Source organism: Labrus mixtus, chromosome 6 (assembly GCF_963584025.1).
Source record: "Labrus mixtus chromosome 6, fLabMix1.1, whole genome shotgun sequence".
NCBI lineage: Eukaryota > Metazoa > Chordata > Actinopteri > Labriformes > Labridae > Labrus > Labrus mixtus.
In genome coordinates, this window is record NC_083617.1 from 9,689,320 (window position 1) to 9,710,530 (window position 21,211).

General features: G+C 38.8%; 2 protein-coding genes across 2 annotated transcripts in view; one reads left to right on the forward strand and one right to left on the reverse strand.

Annotated features, from left to right (window-relative positions):
* Positions 1–21,211, reverse strand: part of gtpbp2a (GTP binding protein 2a) — a 432,981-nt gene that overhangs the window by 10,683 nt on the left and 401,087 nt on the right. Inside the window, exon 2 of the mRNA XM_061039904.1 lies at positions 625–833. Within this exon, the coding sequence (XP_060895887.1) occupies positions 625–819 (195 nt within the window). The 5' untranslated portion in view covers positions 820–833. The remainder of the gene's footprint in view (positions 1–624; positions 834–21,211) is intronic.
* Positions 2,708–3,863, forward strand: LOC132975381 (otoraplin-like). The gene is made up of 4 exons (XM_061039890.1): positions 2,708–2,932; positions 3,059–3,198; positions 3,451–3,561; positions 3,645–3,863. The coding sequence occupies exons 1-4, from the start codon at positions 2,818–2,820 to the stop codon at positions 3,666–3,668; spliced, it is 390 nt and encodes a 129-aa protein (XP_060895873.1). The 5' UTR covers positions 2,708–2,817; the 3' UTR covers positions 3,669–3,863.

Genomic DNA, 21,211 nt, shown 5'->3' on the forward strand with positions numbered 1-21,211 from the left:
GTAATTCTCTTCTATTTTATTCTATTAAGGTCTTTTGCCTTTGTAGGGCAGCATAGTGGGTATATAATGCTTTTTGTTGACGTTTGGGGTTGTGTATAAGTGCATTTAGCTGACTGTATAGACTAAAAGTAAATCTTCATTGCTATGCTGTAACACAGTTCTTGAGTGAATGCCTGGGAACTGTAATAGTAACATTATCTGGATGAAGTGCAACCGAGTACATACCCGCCCCCCTGTTAGTTATTTACAAACACAGCTGTTCCCTCTTTACACGCTAACTTTGACAAACAGATCGTTTAAGGAAACCCTTGGCTTACTACTTTGTTGTAAAGCTTATATGAATGACACATAATAATACAAAAGGTAATATGAGCCGAGTATAACCATCTCATTCATTTTCCTTTTTTGGTTCCTACTACCGGTATAGTAGGTCAGCTACGTGTCACTGTGACAGTCAAAGAAAGCTTACTCTTTGGGTGACAAAAAAAAGTACGATAATAAGTGTTATATTATCACAAATGCACACAAGCAGTAATCAAATCCCACGTTGCTATTGGCATACTTTCCAATGATAGTAAATAATATTAGCTCCATGACGCTAAGTATAACTTTAGTCAGCCTTACCTCCGGAGGTAGATACGGGGTGTTATTGCTTGGTTTGAAGTTGCGAGCGAACCGAGCCTTGGATTTCTTGTTGTTCTTAACACAGGCTTTTTTCGAGGCTACCCCATAACCGTTTCCCGGTTTGAAGTTGGCCGCTTGAGACCCAGAGCAGTGTCCATTTCCCGAGCCAAACAAGTCCGATACCCGCTCATCCATCGGCTAGCGTTACTCTGCGACCCAACTCGGTAGCTAGCTTACCCGCTACGTGGATAAAATGGTGCTTTGATGTCAGAATGAGAATTGTATTGGAGTTGTATAAGCCTTCTGTCGGTATCTTCCACCCCTCCAAAAATAAAAACAAAGCACCAACCCCCCCCCCCTCAAACTCTTTAAACCGAACAATAACAGGACGGTCCGGGGGCTGTCGTTTTAATTTTACAGTCTGCTTACGTCACATGTTTTTACCTCAAAGGGGTGTGCTTGATTCTGACAACTGCAGAGCGCGAGTGAGCGGTTCCAGTTATGTTTTCACTTGTGCCAGATTGTCTGTAGGTTTAAACCCCGCCCGCCTGCCTGGCTACTAATAAGATCGTGACAGGGAATTTACACACTAACACCGTTTTGAAGTTTTTTGCATCAGACAAAAAAAAAAAAAGAAGGAGATATTACATAACACTTCATAAATCTAGTTTTCTAAAAGATGATGACGAAAGATACAAAATATTGTCACCAACTTAGACATACACATACCCGGCCACAAATTAAACAAAAGTCTCGATTGTAATCTCACATAATTCAAAAGCTAAGGCGGAATTTGTGTTCATTTTTTTAACTATTGAAAAATACTTAAATCATTCTACTTTATGATTCTTTGTTCAGGCCAAAGTGGGTGGTGGAGTAATGCTAAACTTATTATTATTATTATTATTTTTTTTTTACAATCTGCCCCCCTATATAAAAAGGGTGGACAACAGTTAATATGATGCAAGCCAGTTCAACACCATTGCAACCTATAACCTCAGTAATAAATGTACATAAGAATGGTTGGCCCTGCACGGTACACAGAAAAGGGTAACATTAAAAACATGAACAGAACAAAATATGGGTATTGTTAATCTTTTGTTTGGTTGATTATTCTTCTAACTAAAAATATGTAGTTGAAGATGAAGTACACCTGTGATATTTATTTTTTTACATGGTCACTGCAAACAACCAAATAAATAAACAGCGGGAACTCTGTAGCAATAGAACAACAGCGCCACCCGGTGTATTTGTAAGTCCATGTCCTCTTGGTTTCCTTCAGAGGACACAGTGAGTTACAATGAAAACTTTGCAAATTCATAAAGAGGGAAAAAAGTATACCGTCCAATAGTTTATACACTTTGAAGAGGGCCTTTCCAGCAATATCCTGGTGGAGATAGTCCGACCCTCTTAGACTGGATTTGGTAAACCCATTAAAGCAGTTGTACCCAGCCAAGTTTCATGGCTTTGCTCCTGTTGCTGATATAACTACATATACTTAGTGGTCATTTTGGTCTGGCATTTCAGCTTCAAATAGTGTTTCAAAATCTGATCGTATCTTATTTTATTTAACTACGATTTGTTTCAGACATTACTTTTTGGCAATTTTTGTTCATAATTAGAGAAAAAAATAGTAGCGTTTGGAGTGACAGACACGGGTGATCACATTGGAATGCAAGTTGCACATGAAACTAAGCTTGTTTCTAAATGTATTTTACATAAGTTGCACTTTTACTTAAGATGATCCATGGACTTTAAACCAAGTTACCTAAGATACCTAGAAATTGATTTAATGTTTTTCTTTTCCTCGTAGAACACTTGGTTCATCAAAAAAAAGAACCACTTCCCAGAACTACATAATATATTTTAACATATAAACTTGCTTTTTACTCAGTTTCAGACAGACAGTGCACATGAACTGTGTGACTTGTTGTTCCTGCAAAGAGACTGAGATTTCAGAAAAGTCGGCCAACTCCCCTGTGGGAAATGAACTGTTCCAGACTGTGGCATTTCTCAACACTGATTGGTCAGGCGACCTCTGATGTAAGGGCTCAACCCATTTAGTCCTGGCTGAGAGAGGTGTTTTGAGATTGTTATTGCCTTAGGTTCCTTCTAAAAAATCCTCACTCACATCTGCGCACTACTTCCTTGTGCACCTTTGTTAAAAACTCTGCTTCTGCTCCTTCAGTCAGCATGAGTTATCCACTGGTGATTCTGCTCTGTGTGGGACTACTGCAGCAGACTGCAAGGGCCGTTCCTATGGATAAGCTAGCAGACAGCAAAACTTGTGGAGATTCAGAATGCTCATGTAAGTCAGAGAAGAGTGAAGTATTGGGTATATCTTTGATTGCTTTTACAATGTATATGAATGTTTTCTATATACTTCAGTTGTTCATCTGTGTCCCCCCTTCTCTTGTGCTTTCTATAATATTAGATGTTCTCTCCATGGCCACAGCCCTGGATGACTTCATAGCTCCTGACTGCAGATTCATCAACATCAGAAAGGGTCAGATGGTCTACGTGTATTCTAAACTCACACCAGAGGAGGGCGCTGGAGTCTTCTGGTCGGGAAGCGTATGTGCATAAATGTCTCTTATTTTAAATCATTTGTAAAAAAAACCCCAAAAAAACCAAAAAAAACAGAAAATGTGAAACAAATGTAATCTTCCTTGAGCCAAATGTCATAAAAGCCATTTTGTTATATATTCAATTCACTGTTTTGAAGATGAATAAGCATTTAAGGGATGTGAAGTCTAGAAAGAAGTGTTTATGTTTAATGTTGGTTATGGTAAATTATTAAAAATGTCATGTTAATTCCAATGGCAGGTCTACAGTGAGAGGTATGTGGACCAGATGGGCATTATTGGATACTTCCCTGCAACGATGGTGAAGGAGACCCAGAAGTTTATGGAAGACACAGTAAAGATTCCTACGACTGTGAGTCTGTCTACCTCTTTCATAGGATAATATCTAAGGGCAATGCATTTCACTTTTTAATTTCATCTTTCCTTTTTTTCCAGGACATGGACTTTCACTGTTATTAAGGCCCAACATGCTGAGGCCTCTTTATATTCAAGTCTTGCTTTTATATACTTTTCATTTATAGTGGACAGATACCTGGACAATCTCAGCCCTCCACAGCCAGCAGTCCGACACCCCTGATGTTGACTTAACGTGTCTGTTTTGTTTTCTTCTGTCTGGAAAAGACACTTTGATTAATAAACCCCTTTACATTTGAATCCACAATGTTCATTTTTCAAATAATAAAATTGCTATTTCACTTAACATGTCAACATGGAGAGAATGCTAAAACAGAGTAATTGCTGTGGTGATCCTCAAACTCAATTTTCATCTTTTCTTTTAGGCATTTTTTAAAGGAACGTTTTCTTGACCCTGCTGTCAGACTTTTTCTTTTTTTATACAGAAAGCACATTGCAAAGTGTTCATGATTCTAAATAAACAAGTAGGCTACAGAGGGATTTTTCTAGAAGCAAAAAAAATAGCAAAAACACATTTCAATGAATGAATTAATTAGTCATAGGCTATAAGCTATTTTTGAGTGAACACATTATAACATTGTGTTTCTTTTACTTATCAATTAGAAATCAATTAATTGTCTATATAATTGATTGTAAGCATTGGGTGGCTGTAGCTCAGTTGGTAGAGTTGGCACCTCTCAACCAGAACATCAAGGGTTCAATCCCCAGCTGAACAACATGTCCAATGTGTCCTCAGACATCCAACAAGACATCCAACCCTGCATTGACCCCGCTGCTTCTGTGGCGGTGTATGAATGGATTAGTGTTGTACTTAATCTCTTATGTACATCGCTTTGGATAAAAGCATTTGTTAAGTGAATTGTAACCTTGTAACATTTGTAAATAAGTCATTAGCATTTTTTGAGTTAATACATTATTACTTTTTATGTTTAATATTGGATGTAAATAAATTCAGTGAAGTGATTCAACCTGTAAATTAGACATGCATACAAAAATTTATAAAGTAGCCTAGCTAATAAACTATTCTGAGCTAACTATTCAATATATTAAAAGAGACTACAAAGAAATGCAAAATCATAAACTGACGCAAATGACCTGATACTAAGTGTCATGTTTTGCTTATCGTTTTAATAGTGTTGTTCACTCTATGCTAGTTGCACTAGCTTTTTAGTGGGCTTTGGTTTTATGCATGCAGCCAACAATCCGCCTTCATACATCGCTGGTCGTCTCTCAACTCCAACTCCATTTGCGTTTCTCAAATTGCTAATCGGACTGTAAATGATGGGCACGCATGAATAAAAGTCGTAGCCGGAAGTCCTTTGATGTAAAAGCGCGCCAGATGATAGCCGAAGGGTTCTAAAATTGATGCAAAGGAAAAGTCCTAGAAGCAATGAGCTGAAGCTAAGAGTGATAAATAAGGTAACACACCAAATGTAACAACAGAAGTAGCCTACTGTAAAAACGACATTGAAAAGAAAGACAAATGGCATAGTTATAGTTTTTTTGAGGTGACTTTATATGGCTGCAATGGAAATGTCGGTTTTTGCAGATGATTATTTTACTGAACCAAATGTTGTTTTCTCCAAGTGTCAATCATTTATCTTCTGTCTTACCTTTTGCCATCATCTCTCTATCAATTCAGTGTACTGGCATGAACTGTCCTTCCTTATACTAAAGTACAAAGATTATGAGTGTGAAAAAGAAAATAACATAGTGTTCAAATAGGCTACATTTTTAACTAAGGCTTATTTCACCAGCATGAGAAAATGGAATTCACAGATTGATTCTTTTGCTCTTAATACAAGAGCTGCAAGTGATTTTTTTGGTTTAGAAAAAGAAAAAATAAGCATTAATAGCTTATAAAGTATGCAGTTATAGGCACTTTGTCCCTACTATACATGTGTATGTCCATCCACATTGATTTATTAAGGCTTTACCATCAGTTCCCTTGTAGAAGACGCTGTAGAAGAATGCTGTTAGATGTATCAAGTTGCTTTGACATATATCCAACAGCCCTTAGACCACTTTGAAAGCCACCTTTCGCTTTGTTTTGTTTCGTATTATGAAGTAACTCATTTTTTTCCTGAAAGTACCACTCTTCTAAATCTTGTATTTGTAAATAAATCCAAATCGGTCTCTCAGCAGCTTCTGTATTACACCCACACAGACAAACTCACGAGTCCAGAGGACTATCAAAGCATTGCCTGGCCTATTCTCTTGATAAGTCTCTTATGGAGGGGTGATTTGAATCCTTTTTTGATTGGTCTAGAATCATCTCTTCTTTTTTATGCGTCATAGCACTGAACCAGATATGATTGTGAATATAACATTACAATGAATTACAATTTCATTTTGCAGTAGTGGGTAATCAGAAGCAAAGATATTTCATTAAAAAGAGAACGTCCCTAATGTTCAGTCCTCCCAGTCATTTTCTCTGCTGTCTGAAGAGGCCTCTTACATGACTGCTGCATGCATTGATTCGGGAGGCCACAACAGACAGGCCATTTTCATTAGTTTATTTCTGTCCGACCAGGGGCAGTCTCAGAAAGGCCGGCTTACGAGTCTGGGAAATGGGACTGTCATGCGTGTTATAATCAATCTCCCATCACCTTTCCAGCCACGGATCGATACAAACCTGTTCGCGATGGGGACATCTCCCACAACATGTCACTCTGAGGGAACTATACCTGGGGCATTTCCATTTCAGAAGAAAACAAAGACTTATATATTTCCTGTAATAAGAAATAATATGTGTTCAGGAAAACAGCATGCATCACATTTTCTGGTTATAGAATGAGTAGGAGCCATAAATGTAGATTGATTGTTTCTATTGATTACGGTCTACCTAATATTGGTGCTGGGCGTTTTCACCGGAAATGATTGTGGTGATGGCAGTCATTATATGGATCACACTCATCTGTTCACTGTTTTTTTTTTTTGGCTTAGATGGAGAGAGGAATGGAAACTTTCTGTTGCCCGCCACACTACACTGAACTGCAATCACGCACAAATATTATGATCCGGTAACTGGTACCAGTTGTAATTTCATGTGTTGTGGAATAAATAATGCATCTTGGATCTGGAAGTGAATTATTCCAACAGCGCGTCACAGTGAATTTCCTCCCGTGTTTAGTCACTCGCGGCGTCCTTTTTTTTTTTGACAGCCTGCACGGACATGTAAATGCCCATACTGAAATCCACAAATCACAGCAAGTTACTCAGGTCAATTTTCAGTCAGACATCTATAGTTTTAGGGTGTTACCATGGTGACAGGCAGGGATACTCTGACAGAAGAGATTGATGTATGTGGGTGTTTGTGTGTTTCCTGTGTGGAGGCTTAAAGGAGCAGCTGCCAAATGCATGTGTTTTTTTTCCCCCTTCCAGTGTGTCACACCCATACCCCTACACCTGGCAGCACAGCGACCCTGTCGAGCAGACAAATCAACAACTTCAGGTTAGGTTAGCATCTGAGTGTGACATGTAAGACTCAGGAAAAGAGAGCCGTTTGTTGTTTAAAACATCCCAAGATTTAAAAAATAAAAAAAAGAACTCTCGTCCGGCATGTCTGCTGGTTTAACAGCTTGTCATGATAATGTGAAACAAATATAATCTAACAGCACCTTATCAGAACAGTGAGATGACTCATTGATACCAAAATATCAAGCAGATTTTCTTCTGCAAAATGAAGCAATTATGAAAAGTGGAAAATCTAATTTAATCAACAAAATACAATTTCACGAATCAGTTCCTGAATAAACACAACACTCCAGTGGAGCACTGAACGAGAAGAAAAACAGAGTCTTGTCTGCCTCCGGATAAAAATTGATTTAGGGATGATGTTTAAGAAAAAGAAGATTGGAAAATAAATTATTTTATTTGGAAGAAAATTTGACTGCTGGACATTGTCTGACTCAGGGAATGAAAATGTAAGAGCTGTAAGAAATAGCTCACTTTTTCCAAGGCCGAACAACGAGAGGTCTGTCTGAGATGAGGTTTTTCTACTCAGGACAATGACAGACTGAAATCTAAATTGGTCACCCTCTATTGATGGAAGACTGTGCTTTGTCTTCCATATGTATGAATTGGAGATAAAATAAACCCTCCTTGTTTCTCTAGTGGCTGACTTAATCACCGCTGTCTTCAAGGTGCTTGAATGTCACTGTTTGTCGTGGTGGATTTTCTTCAAGGGTGTCAGAAAATGCCAGCTCACTGCTTATTTGGACTAAATCAATCAATCAGTCAGCCAGAATCAATCACTGTTAAAGCCTGAGGATCAGTCGTGTCCTTCTCAGCTGATTAATGTCCTCTGCATTTGAAAATGAATTTGTCAGACTACATTTTTTTTGTCAGGACTGTGCTGCCACGTTGTGCCACGATGCCATATTTCAAGGACAGAGGACAATAGAAGTGTTGAATCAAAAAGAAAGTGCTGCATCTACAATATTCTATAATATACAGTATTTATTTTACTTTTTTTGTCATCTATTTCTCTTTAGTCCCTTTCACTGTTGCACTGCACTCCTGTGCAAAAAACTGCAGTTCCTTGAGTGTCCACTTGAGGCTGGCCTCAAAAAGTCCCATTCACACCCCATATTAATATGTCCGTTTTGACAGCAGAAATTCTCCAGCCTGGTACAAAAATGATTTTGGTCTTTATCAGCTCTTTTGATTTTATGAAGGATGTGAGCTATGCATAGTTAGGGCCACAACTTATTTGACGGCAAGCGGAAACTTAAGGCTGAGCTCCAGCTCTTTGCTTGTCATTGACCGAAAGTTTGATAAAGGCATTTCCAATATGCCCCCCCCCCCACGGAGAGCCTTCCAAAACCGCCCCTCATAAATATATATTTGACGTTACTCAGGCTTTGTCTATTATTATTTACATTCTATGAGAGAGACAAGTGAAGTCGGGGAGAGCTGATTTGTGAATTTCGGCAAGTGATTTTCTGGAACATTCACTGCAAGGTAGTGAGTGGGTCCATGATGTTTGTTCATGTTGAGCAGAGTTTAGCTGCTTCATACTCTTTACTGTTCACCTTAATTGTCATAATTGCCCCCCCCCCCCCCCCCCCCCCTACACACACACACTTAGACCAGAGTATTTTTAGTTGTGAGAGTGCGTCGGACAGTTAATTTCCTGCTGGGAGGTGCATGTATTAAATGAGAGTTCATGAAAATATCAGGGCCTGAATGTCCTGAAATCCTCTCTCAGTAGTTTTTATTTGCATCTATGTTATATATAAATGAGTCACAAATACAAAACTAGAGTTCTTATACAGAAAGAAACCAATGATTTCCATTCTTGCATGGTCAGCTCTCAGAAATTCTTGAACTTGAATGTCCCTGATCTATTCGGTAAATGAAAACCAAGCATCTCAGAAGACTTTTCTTCCGTTGATTTGGCATTTAGAATGGTCAAATGGTAATAAAGTCACTTTTCTGAGCTAGCCATACTTAGCCTGAGGATGAACCCCTTTTAGCAGGACAACCTTCTCTTCACCTTCCACATCCAGGAAACCAACTTCCTTCCATTCTTTATTTCCTCTCTGTTTTGTGCGTCGTCGTGGTTACAGTGATTCAGGGAAAGGCTTCTGTTCGTATGAAGGGGTCATGGGATGCTGATGTGGGAGGAGGAGGAGGAGGAGGAGGAGGAGGGAAGGGACCCAGTGAGAAGAGAAGAAGAGATTAAATGGTGATCCAAGGCATGCTTCATTTAAAGCAGCTGACCGTCTCTAATTTGCCAATGACGCTGTTGAAGGTCAAAAGGTCATAAAGCTGAAAGAAAATGACGGGAAATTAACGGCACTAAGGGGAAATAAGGAGCACTTATTAGCCTGTAATTTTAAACAAATCACTCTGAGACTACTTTGTACAGATGTATTAGGTGATGAATAGACCTGGAAAATTAAAATCAATCAAGGGGTTAGCTTTGATAAGAAAATTGCGGTAAATGTTTTCTGCAGTTAAGAAGAAATCATCTCATTATCACCGGATTAAGTTATTTCTTGTGAATCAGTCCTCTCCCACTAAAAGTTTCCTTTATTTGCATTCTGATTACAGCAGAGATTTCACCTCCAACTGTGCTATTAGTCAGATGGTATCCTTGAAAGACCTTCTAAAAGGAAAAAAGAGCAAGCGCAAATGTCAGTATTTGAATTTGAGCATATGTGGAAAGGTCATGGAGATTAAAACGACCCAATAAGAGAATCAAACTCTGACTTAACTTTGACATAACTTTACATTTCTTAAAACCTAATGTATTGTGATGACTACATTTTGATCTTTTTGACCCCAAGGAATAAGAAGAAAAACAAGTATTGGCATGTAATATTTTCAGTCATCCTCTAAACCAGGGTGTCCCCATCTTTTTCTGCCCAAGAGCCAAATGAGAAATTAGCTTTCTCCCTGGGACCCAAACTTACAAAAATACAGCATGTATTGCCATAACATCTATAAACTAATGATAAGGAACACAAAAAAACATGAATTGAATATGTATATGATATACATTTATAGATTAAGGCTTAATGTACAATAGCACCATGACATTTTCTGTCAACCCACTGAGCATTGGCTGTGCTCAGAGAGGTCGCACTAAAGCAATTATAAAGATCTGAAGCTGAAGAAAATAACGTTGCTGACATTACATTTCCACTATAAGATTATTCCAACTGAATAACACAACCAGTGCCTGTAACACTAAACGGAGTATACAAATTAAATTAACTTCTACTCTCCTTCCTCTTATTCCTGTCTCAGGCTATACTTAAGGCGTTTTCACATTAAGCACGATTGTTTCGTACAGTACCCGAGCACGATTGCTCCCCCCCCTTCCCTCCCCCCCTGCTGGTCTGCGTTAGCAGTGAGTGAACTATAGCTAGTTAATGGTTGCAGCAACAATTGCAAGACTTTTATTTTTCAGAACTAAAAAAAAAAAGGCGGCTAACACCATGTTTATCATTTAACCAGCCTTTGGATAAATAACTTTGAGGTTGCACATCCCACTGCCTCTTCTATTCACTTCCTTGTAACATAAATAATGCATGTCTTTTAGGTAACAATACCTCGGGGTCTTGGAGATTGTTGTCTGCTGTGTTTGATGCTAACAAGTCATGACATTTTCTACAGCTCACAAAGAAAGAAACCCTTGGATTTCAAGTAAGTTTCTCTTCAGTGTGTTTACATATATCAGTGTGGCTCTATTGAAGAAGACCGTTTTTTTTGTCTTTGGTTTCCTTTAGTATTCAACAGTACAAAAGCTAGTGGGCTCCAATCAGCAGAGTCAGAATGCTTTAGTCCTGTCTCTGTTTGAATGTATGCTGTAAGGGCTCTTAGTCATACTGAATTTTCCCTGTATGTAACCAAAAGGTGCATCAGTCTGACAAATAATGGGGGGAAAAAGAGAAATAACAGACTATCATTCCATTTAGTCCCCTCAGCTTCTGGAGTTGTACAAATACTCAAGAAAATCTGTGTCTTTTCTTCAAATGTTTTTGCAAAGGGATTTTTTTTTGTACAAGCCTCGGTGCTATGAATAGACTGAATGTCTGTCATGACAACCAATTACCCATTACAAAAGCAGTGAGGCTAAGTAAGGCAATTAAGTGGTGAAACAAAATTGTGTGTTGCAGTATGTCTCCGTGTGTTTCTGCTCACAGACGTATTTCCGTGAACGCAGAGGAGCATGCTCTCCTGAGGAGTTTTATTGAGGAGCATTTCCTGTTTTCAGGCGTCATTCGGGTGTTTTCTGGTAGTTTAAAAGTGTTTATTTTCATCGTCAGACGTATAACTTAGGCAGCAGCAATCACACAGCATTGTTGTTTGATTATGTTATAAGCAGGGCTGTCAGCGTTAACTAGTTCATCATGATAAACTAAGGTCTGAAATGAGTGCATTACGTTTTTTAATCAGTGATTAATTGCATACTATTGTGTCCCTGTAGGCACACTGTGGATAAGCCTAGTGTCTCCCTGTAGTCACAGTGATGGAACAGAAAGACACTGCTGCATCTTTGAATGTCTCAAATCTGTCAGACAGCTCAGCTGACGAGTCTAAAGTAATATCCACCTCATCACATCGAACATTTCACTTTTTTACCGTTCCCTTGAGCTGTTGTCATTTAGTTTTTGATATGTAACAAGTTCCCTTTTCCATGGTTTAGTTAATGACATAACCTTTGATCGACCAAAAAGGTCCTCACTTTATTTCAAAATAAAAGCTGGGTGGAATACAAACAGCAAGTACTCTGAGCTTAAGAAAGTACAAAAAATCAAAATAAAAGCCGAACAACTTTTATTTTGGAATGTGAAATAATGGATTTTCAAACATGCATTTAAAAGTACTGCATATAGTCTTTTAAGTCATTACGTTCTTCATTATCAAAATTGAGGGCTATTTTGAATGCTTCTGCATTGTGTAGCACTTTGCCTCGTGCATAATGCTAATTGGCTTGACATTTGGCTAACGTAGGCAGTGCTCGTACAACCAGCCTTCAGTCCACCTTCCAGTTACATGTCCACATGCTTGTGCCGACCATGCTGCTTACACACTGCTCTACATACACATACTGGCTGCTTTACAGCTTACACAACATTTAACCGATAATGTGGCACTAAATTAAATAAAACATGAAAAATTAGTTTAACTGACAAGTAATTCTGGATCAGACTAGCAAGTTTAACTGCTATGTATCCTTTGGTCAACTAAATGCTCAAATCCCTAATAAATACACACAATGGTAAGAAAAGAAAAATACTATTTCAGATGTTGAACTTACTGTCAATTATGATTGAGTTCAAGTAAAACATTGTTGTTGTTCCATGCTGTTTAGCTGAGAACTGATTGATTAGTGAATTATTTTTAACGCTGGCATTTTATTTAGTTTTCCATCTCTCTCATTTTGAATGTCAAACCTTGGTTTACTGTGTCTGCTGTGTTTTTTTTATTTTTTTTTATTAGGCTTTGCCCTTTTTTCTTTCAAGTTTCATATCTCAGTCTTGCAGCCACACAGAGCTTTTTTGCCAGAGAGTGACATGACTGACAGTGGCACAAAAAAGACTGCTGTAATAGAACTTCTCATTATGGGAAAAAAAAATGGTCATGTATTAAGCCATTTGCTGAATGTCAAATCATAGCAAACAGTGGGGTATAAACACAGCACATGCACACATGTACATTAGTGGAATTACTGGTTGTGTAGCGGGTTATCTGCGTCACAACATGTACATGAACATGACAAACGAGCGTCAGAAGTCAGTATGTCAGGATAAAATGACATCCTGCTTTGTTCAACCCACCTGCCTGTGAGCCATTTCAGGTAGGCAGGCGGCCCCGGAGGACATGTTGTTGCTTTGAAGAGGCTGTGGGCAGTTTATAGATGCATCCAGGTTTGTTAAGCCTAATGGTCCTTGTATTGATTGGATGGGGTATCCTCGCAAATCGCAGGAGGAGAATGAACAATGAGAGTTTCATGGAGAATCTCTAAATGCGTTTCAGCTCGTAGGTTTTATTGACCCTCCTGGATGGGCCATCGCAGGGTTTATTTACTCACTTTGCATGTAGCCTATTTTTACAACGGCATGATGGACCTGACGGAAGTTTTGCACGACACTCAATGTACAGTCGACTGGTTATAATAAAGTAAATGGCATTTAATAGTTTCAAACATTTAAAGTGGATATGACTAGGGAAGTTGTGAAGAAAACAATTAAACTCACGCTCATGCAAATAAATCACCTTTGCCAGATTAAATAAATGAGGCTACGCAGAATAAATTCATCAGCACAGGACAGAGCTGTTAATTAGCAGTCCTTCCTTCACAGTCAGTAGGCAGAGTGGCAGGCTTATCTCTTAGCTGCTGTCACCTCTGTGAAGCCACTGAGCCATTAAGAGACTGTGGCCATCACTAAGCCCAGCCTGGATCAAGCCATGCAGGATCTCACATCTGTGTTAAGAGCCCGGCTAAAGGTGTCAAACTACATCATGTTTTCTTTTTCTTTTACTGAGTGTCATGGCTGCAGATTATGTGTGCACTGTTTACGCACAAAGGGACGTAACAAGAAAAAGCCTCCTCAGCTGAACGACATGGAAAAAGTAGCTGATGGTTTTAATGTCAAGTGGTCGTGTTAATGACTGTATCTGGTTTCATGGAAATGTTTTCTCCTCATCAGCCTTTTCTTTGGAAAATGTGTTTTTCTTGAATTCTTTCCTTTAGCTGTTTGTGTTATCATATGACAATGCTCAATCCCTTTGAGCTTTACTTAAAGTCAATAGAAACCCCAATCCTTGATAGCTATTCAACTGGTGAAATAAAGGGACTTATTTAGGCTACATAATATTTTACATGTAAAAATACTCCAAATAGGGGCGGCTGGTATAGTGTAGGTTAGTGCGCGCGCCCTGTGTACAGAGGTTATAGTCCTCTAAGTGGGTGACCCTGGGTTCAAATCCAACCTGTGACTCCTTTCCCGCATGTCATTCCCTACTCTCTCTTTCCGACTCTATCCACTCTTCCTGTCTCGTCAATAAAGGCATTAATAGCCCCCGAAAAAATGTAATCGAAAAAAGTACTCGAAATAGCTTAAACAAATTACATTTTAATCAGGTTTATAAAAGCAGCTGCTGCAGAGTAGATGTCAGACCACGTGATAAAATGAACGCTACAGAAACAGTTACTTTTTCTTTTTTTTTTTACATTTACCCAGGAAAGACTCAAAATGATACATACATTTGACTGTCGAAAGAAAGCAATTTGTGTTTTTATTTGTTAAAACAAGATAAGTAAAGAGATAAGGTTGTACCTTGTCCACAGAGTAAACACAAACTTAAAGATTCCTTCTGGAGCTTTAAGCTTGTCTATTTTTTGTTTTTATTTGATTGATTGATTGATTTTCTTTTTCACAAAAAATGCACAATAAATTCATTCTCTTGGTAGTTTTCGCATATTAGCTATTTGGTCTGAAACACCGATCATTATGGAAGTGTGCGAGTTATTATTAATGATTTAAAATGAAAGGTGCGGTTAGTGAGTGTTGACTGCAGTTGTCTGTTTTTATCTGAAGGATGCTAACAGCATTTTAAATCTCTTTTCATTTTAAATATAAAATCTACATACTTTGTCTGCTGCGGTGACGATTTTCCACAGTGGGTGTTTCAGTGTCATAAGAGCGAATTTAGTTCAGTATTAATACTACACTAGCTAATATTATAAAGCCATTATTTAGCATTTCATTCTTAGCTGTGGAACAAAGAGGGGCATTTTGGCTGTACATGCTAAATGCTAACTATGCTCGGGATCAAAAAGCAATTCATGGCTAGGTTTTGTATTTGTTATGAGTGTTAATTCACACTCATATTTTAGTGGATACATAATGAGACTAATAAGACTCGACTGTGGAATTAACGTAATTTGTTCCCATTACAAACCAAATTGTCAAAGACATAATTTATCCCTTTTGTGTGTTCAATAGCCATGTATCCAGTGCCTGTGTGGACTTTGAAAAATATTGTTTGCTGTCTTAATGGACTATGCTCTTTGGCTATGAGTACAGGGCAGCTCTGGAAAGAGGCTTGGAAACCTCTAAGATACCATTGCCATTAGCCCTAATGTCCTTTTAAAATGGAAAGAGCATCAGAGCCCACACACACAGACTGCTGTGTATGCTGATACAGCTCCTATGTCATCATATTCTGCCAAGGTCACTTAGCTTGTCCACTTCCTGTGGTCACAGATACATTTGAAATGAGCCTTTTATCAAAACAATTGTATTCCTCGGTCATTTAATTCTCACCTCCCAATATGACTAGTATTTATTTAGGCATTTGACACTATTCTATGAGTTAAATGTAAAGAAATAAAGACAAAGATCTACATGTTTGCATTGAGGGGATATCCTCACCCTTAGGTTAAAGGCTGAGGCTAACAGAAAACACAAGGAAAAGGTGAGCTATCTCAATGCCAGTTAGTCGTGTTTTCGTAGCTCGACCCAGTTGAGGCATTGACCGTAGTTTCATGGTGATTCATTCCCGTTGAGCCCTAAAGGTCAGGCTGTCTCATCACACATCAAAAAAAAAAAAACTCCAGTGCCAAATGCCACAGGTCGACTGAAGCCTTTGATTGCTCAGACATCAGATTGAAGGTGGCTTACTTCCCTGACGACTTAATGAGTGTATGAATGGAAATGGGAAAGTTGGCAGTGCGGTGAAGAGCTGAGGACCAGGTCCAGCTCAGGAGGCTTGATTAGAAAAATTAACTTTGATTCTTAATGCTTTCAAGAATCCAAATCATTATCAGTAATTCTGTTGGAGGTGTTTGATTCTGGCAGGTTGGGGGGCACTGGGCATGATATATCTGTAATGGCAATAAGCAACTGCAGTGATGACATCATCATAGTTTCTGAACACATGCCGGGCATGAGTCCTTATGTTGGAGAATATAATCACTCGACCAGGAACTTAAACGTATTGGCTGATTGCTAGATTGTTTCAGGCACACAGATGTAGGCTATGTGAGTGTTAGCTATTCATCACAACTTTCTGAAAGGAGCACAAACTGTATTATTGGTGAAGTAAGATAGGACAACAACACAATTCTCATTAAAATACAGGCATGGATTTTTTTCGCTGAAAAAGATGCACTTGTCATTAAATTCAGGTTAGGTTTTCTTATTAATATAATACGACTTAGTGTTTTTTATTCTTCACTTTCTGAATTAAAGTGATTCATCTCTGTTATTAATTTGCCTGCGCTTTAATTCCCTCCTAGGTGGTGCATTCATTAGGTTGCACCGAACACTCACCTCCGAATAAGTAATACACCGAGGGAAATAATTATTGTGATTATGCATAATCTTTGCTCGCACAGTTGTTTTCCTTTTCCAATTAAAGTACATTTATATTTGGAATATGCTTTGAATAACAAAGCAGGTGGTTTGTTTGCTCTCTCTGCTTTGTGTGAGGAAAGGATAAAAACTGCACTTCTACAGCGTCCGATGCTAGATACATTTTTTTCAGAAACCATTAAAGATATAGGGAATTCTTCCATTTGTTAAACCTTGTAGGGAACCTGCTGACTTTATGTTTCATTTGTAAGGGGATTTATAGGCTTAGCCGGGTAGGTCAAGACAGGTTTTTCATTTCCTGAAAGGAAAACAATTGCATAGTTTATCTTTTCAGTTGTTGAATAAAACATAGTATAGCTGGGGAAATAACATTATGATTTGTTATGCATTTCTTCACTGCTTTTCAGTGTATGTCTTGTAATGGACACTGCACATTATTTATTTACAAAGAAAAGTTATTTGGTAGCCATGACAAGTCAATATTTGGATGGTATGTATTCTCTTATAGAGGCTTTTGTTCAATATTTCCATATTAAAGGTGCTTCCCTCTAACTTCACCATTTTATATTTTGAATGGCAGCAAAAAGACATACATAACACATCCATAACCCTAACCAATTATTTCTAGCCTGTAATTGGGCATAAACCAAGCAGCAACCTCCGGTCTTGAAAAATGAAGCCAATGCGGAAGTGCAAAATCCTGCAGTTCGTCGAGTGTCCGCTTGAGGCTGGCTCCAGGAACACCAAAAGTCACATACACTCCACACCCAAAAAAGTCATGCAATTTTTACAGTATTTGACATGTTTACAGCCTGGTACAAAAAAAAAATAGGTCTGATTAGTTCTTGTCATGTTATCCATAGTTGGGTGTGATGTAATGGTTTGTCATAAGGCTTAAAACCCGCCTCAGCTCCAGTTCTAAGCCTGTCGTTAGGCTGACTGAAAGTTAGGCTGAGACAGGATTTCCAGCATGGCGGCTGATGTCGATGAGCCTCTGGAGCACCCTGCCTTAAAAGATGGCTGACGTCACTCAGGCTTCGTTCATTAATATTTACAGCGTATGGTATAAACGAGGAAAGATAGAAGTTTGAAAAAGTGATACAATTACCATGTATCTATGGTTGTAGTTTATGTGGCTGCCATCATGTACCCATAGTAAGCTGAGCTGACATATTAAAAATGTTTTAGCCAATTTCTGTATGAGGTTTTCTGTATGAAAACCAGTGTGAAGTGAAGTAACTGCTCAGAATCAAACACTTGCCAGGCAAAGTTAGCTAGTGAACATTTCATGAACTGTTGTTGTTAGCTATTGGAGCATTTAGCTGCTCCAGAGATAAGTAATTTCCTCAGGAGTTATAGGCTACAGGACACCACCAGAGGAGATCAAACAAGAGTGAATATAATACTTACATTCCCCAAAAGAAGACCATAAGTCAATAATTCTGTTGCTCAGTCTCTTTTGGGTGTATTAATAGCTACACCTGCATCCTCGAACATATTCAGAGTGTTTGAAGGTGCTTATGTGTACCCAGGACACTAAAACCTGCTGTTCACTTCATGAATAGACATGATAGACTCTTTATTTTGAGGGTAACTTACTGCTTACATTATGTTCAAGGTTAGATCAAGGCAAAGCAGAAGCACAGGCAGGAATATCAATAGAGTCTATATTAGCTAAGGCACCACGCAGAGAGAAACATCCAAACTTCACAGCAGTGTAGCGGCAGACCTCTTAAGTAAAATCTGCAGGATGATGTAACCTGAATTGCCAGTTTCCCAAACAGTGTTCCCTGCACATCTGTACCTTAACAGGGTGTATGCAAAGAGTGCGTAACATTGAAGTATTCAGTGAAAGATATGAGCGGGTTAGTGATGATTTCAATGTATTTTGCTGAGTTGTGGTCCATGACAAATGGAGCCTGAGTTTCCACCTGAGCTGGCCTTGCTGTCTGCTACGCCTCACAGCACATCACGCTCCGACATAACCTCACGTTGTTCCTCTGCTCCCTTCTGTCTGTAGCTGGCTTGATGGAAGTAATAGATATAGCCCAATCTGCTCGTAGAGTAGCTGCAATTAAATCTTACTTATGCAGTGATACGGTGAGGCTCAGACTTACAGGTGTTTTAAAAATCACAACTGATTCAAAAATCAGATTGCCTCAAAGACATAGGGAGAAATTTACTAAAGGGGTTTTATTAAGATGATTGCATGCAGAGGGAGCAGCATGCACTTCACTTAATCTGGTATGAGTTTGCTATCTGGAGACTGACCTTTAAGAAGTAAACAGAGACATACCTAAACCCGCTGTAGTCATGCTTTGCAGCAGGAAAAAGCAAGTAAAATGCTAAACAAGTCTGGATGAGACAATGATTGTAGACAGACAACACAGGTAACATGAGTTTTAAAGTGGAATATTAAGAGCTGCTAGCTTAAATTAGCCTCAGAGCTGGAAAGTTTACTGCTTGAAAAACACAGTCAGTCGCTTTTTTTTCTCATTCTCTCTTTGTCACTCTCATTGGCTATTATCACACTCAGAAATCACTTTCAGATCCAGAGTGCAAGACGTCTTTAAACCCCTCACGTTATCAGATAATCTGGATCCAACTCTGGAGCTCGTTGGCTAAATGTTCACCGTCCAACGAGCGACTTTACAAGTGAGTGTAGAATTGGAATTGAGAGACACATCTATGTAATGATTGTTAGCTGCACTTGCATACAGTTATCTGTTTAAAGACATTGATTAATTAAAATTTGATCGTCATTGGATCATTGCTGATGAGTTCAGGGATTTTATCATGATGGGTTGTGTTCTTCTTCATTGCTCTCCACACAGACTCGCTTCTTGCACACAGCCAACTGTACTACTAGCTGAAATGCTAGCAGATCAAACTAGGGCTGTGAAATTTAATGGGATTTTATCGTTATTGCATTCTCACTAATACACATCGTGAAAGTCTGAATCTATCGCAATTAAAAAAAAACAAGAACATTTGTAGTCAAGCCATTCTTTCTCATTCAGCATGTGTATATTTAACCAATCATACGAAGGCCTGTGTGTAAACTAATGTTCATGCTTTTACACCATTTTGATGCAGTCTGATGAAGCTAAAGCAAACTATCAGCTACTCTCAGATTAATCAGTGCCAATTTAGAAGAGACATTTTTTTTGGGGGGGGGGGGGGGTTCAGAAGGGGCATTTTGCAAACACAAGTGTTGTAAAACAGCAGGTGGAAACTGTTACAGCTAATATGCAATCTTAATTCTTGTTTTTGGTAATTCATACCATTTTAATATTGAACAATGTTATCACGCATTGTATATTTTTCTCACATCTTGCAGGCCTAGACCATTCTCTGTGTACTACAAATGGACATGAGATCACATTCAATAACACAGCACCCACAGATTCTGCATAGAAATACTGAATCTGTGGAAAGAGATTAATCATGTTTTGACTTTGGAAGCAACCAAGGACCAAAACCAGATTCTGTCCCAATTGCTGGGAGGGGTAGCAAGTAGCACAAAACTCCTGAGCCTGGCTTTACTCTGCCATATTCACTGATAGATATCCCTTGAACATATTTTATATCCTATTACATCTCCTACACACTGACCACACATACATTTGATGCCAAGGGTTGATTACAGCAGTTTCTACATTTTAAATTGAAAACTGCTCTAAATATTATATAAAGACCACAGCTGAAGCCAAATTGAAAGACCTAAAGCAAGTGACACTGAAGTAATAGTGTGCCATCACTTGTCAACCCTCTGCCAGTATGAAGACCAGCGTTTGTCTGTGGGTTTTGATATCTGTCTACCTGTGAGGGCCGGCAGCTTATCTCACAGAAGCAGAGGCAGGCTTCCTATAATACAGAGAAAGGGAGACAGAGGAAGACAGAAAGAGAGAGAGAGAGAGAGAGAGGATGAATGAAACCATTAGAATTGACACTATCCGCACTGCAATCAGTGCCAAATAGTACCCACAATCCCCCACTCAATCAGATATATCCCATCTCACAACATTGGCTGGCACTGACAGAGCAGTATGATATAGAGCTGCCTTTGAAATGCCAACTACGGGGAAAGTTAAGAAAGATCTCCAACTTTGATATCCTTCATTTCTGACGCTAATACAGAGGGAAACTGTGTCAATAGGCGAGTGTTACACTTGCAGAACTAAACTTCACAGCTAAGTTTGCGCTCACTTGTTTGCGTTTGAAGAGAGTGTTGTTTGATTCCGCATCTAAACGAGAGCAGAGGGATGGGATCTCTCTGAAATCATAAACTATTCATAAACTCTGCATATCAGATGCATAACAAAACCGTTTCCTACAGTACAGGAGTTAATAAAATATCAATACTAGTGTCTGTGAGAGCAAGCAAAGAATCCCGGTGTGGTATCAAATGTTGGTGGCAGAGGTCACAAAGGACTGTTTGTTTGTGTGCATGCTTGATCATTTTAAGTATCATTGCTGGCAGACTAATCTCTCCTGATCCCACTGAAACTCTGAGCAGAAACATTGATGTTCAGCCTGCATCCACTCCAGCCTCGGGGTGGGTATTAAAAATTAAACATCCATGTTGTTCGGCTCCTCCTCCAACACTGCTGCAGATACACATCGCTGCGTTTAACAGCTCCGTTAATCTTATGTCATGATTCAGTCTGAAACACGATTTGTGAAATATCCATTTTTCAAAAAGTCTCCAGAGCTTGACAACAAACATTCAACGCAGGATATGATTAT

Coding starts and splice junctions, on each gene's coding strand:
- LOC132975381 (XM_061039890.1), top strand. CDS start 2,818: ATGAGTTATCCACTGGTGATTCTGCTCTGTGTGGGACTACTGCAGCAG. Junction 3,199..3,450: donor GAGTCTTCTGGTCGGGAAGC/GTATGTGCATAA, acceptor TTCCAATGGCAG/GTCTACAGTGAGAGGTATGT. Junction 3,562..3,644: donor CAGTAAAGATTCCTACGACT/GTGAGTCTGTCT, acceptor CTTTTTTTCCAG/GACATGGACTTTCACTGTTA.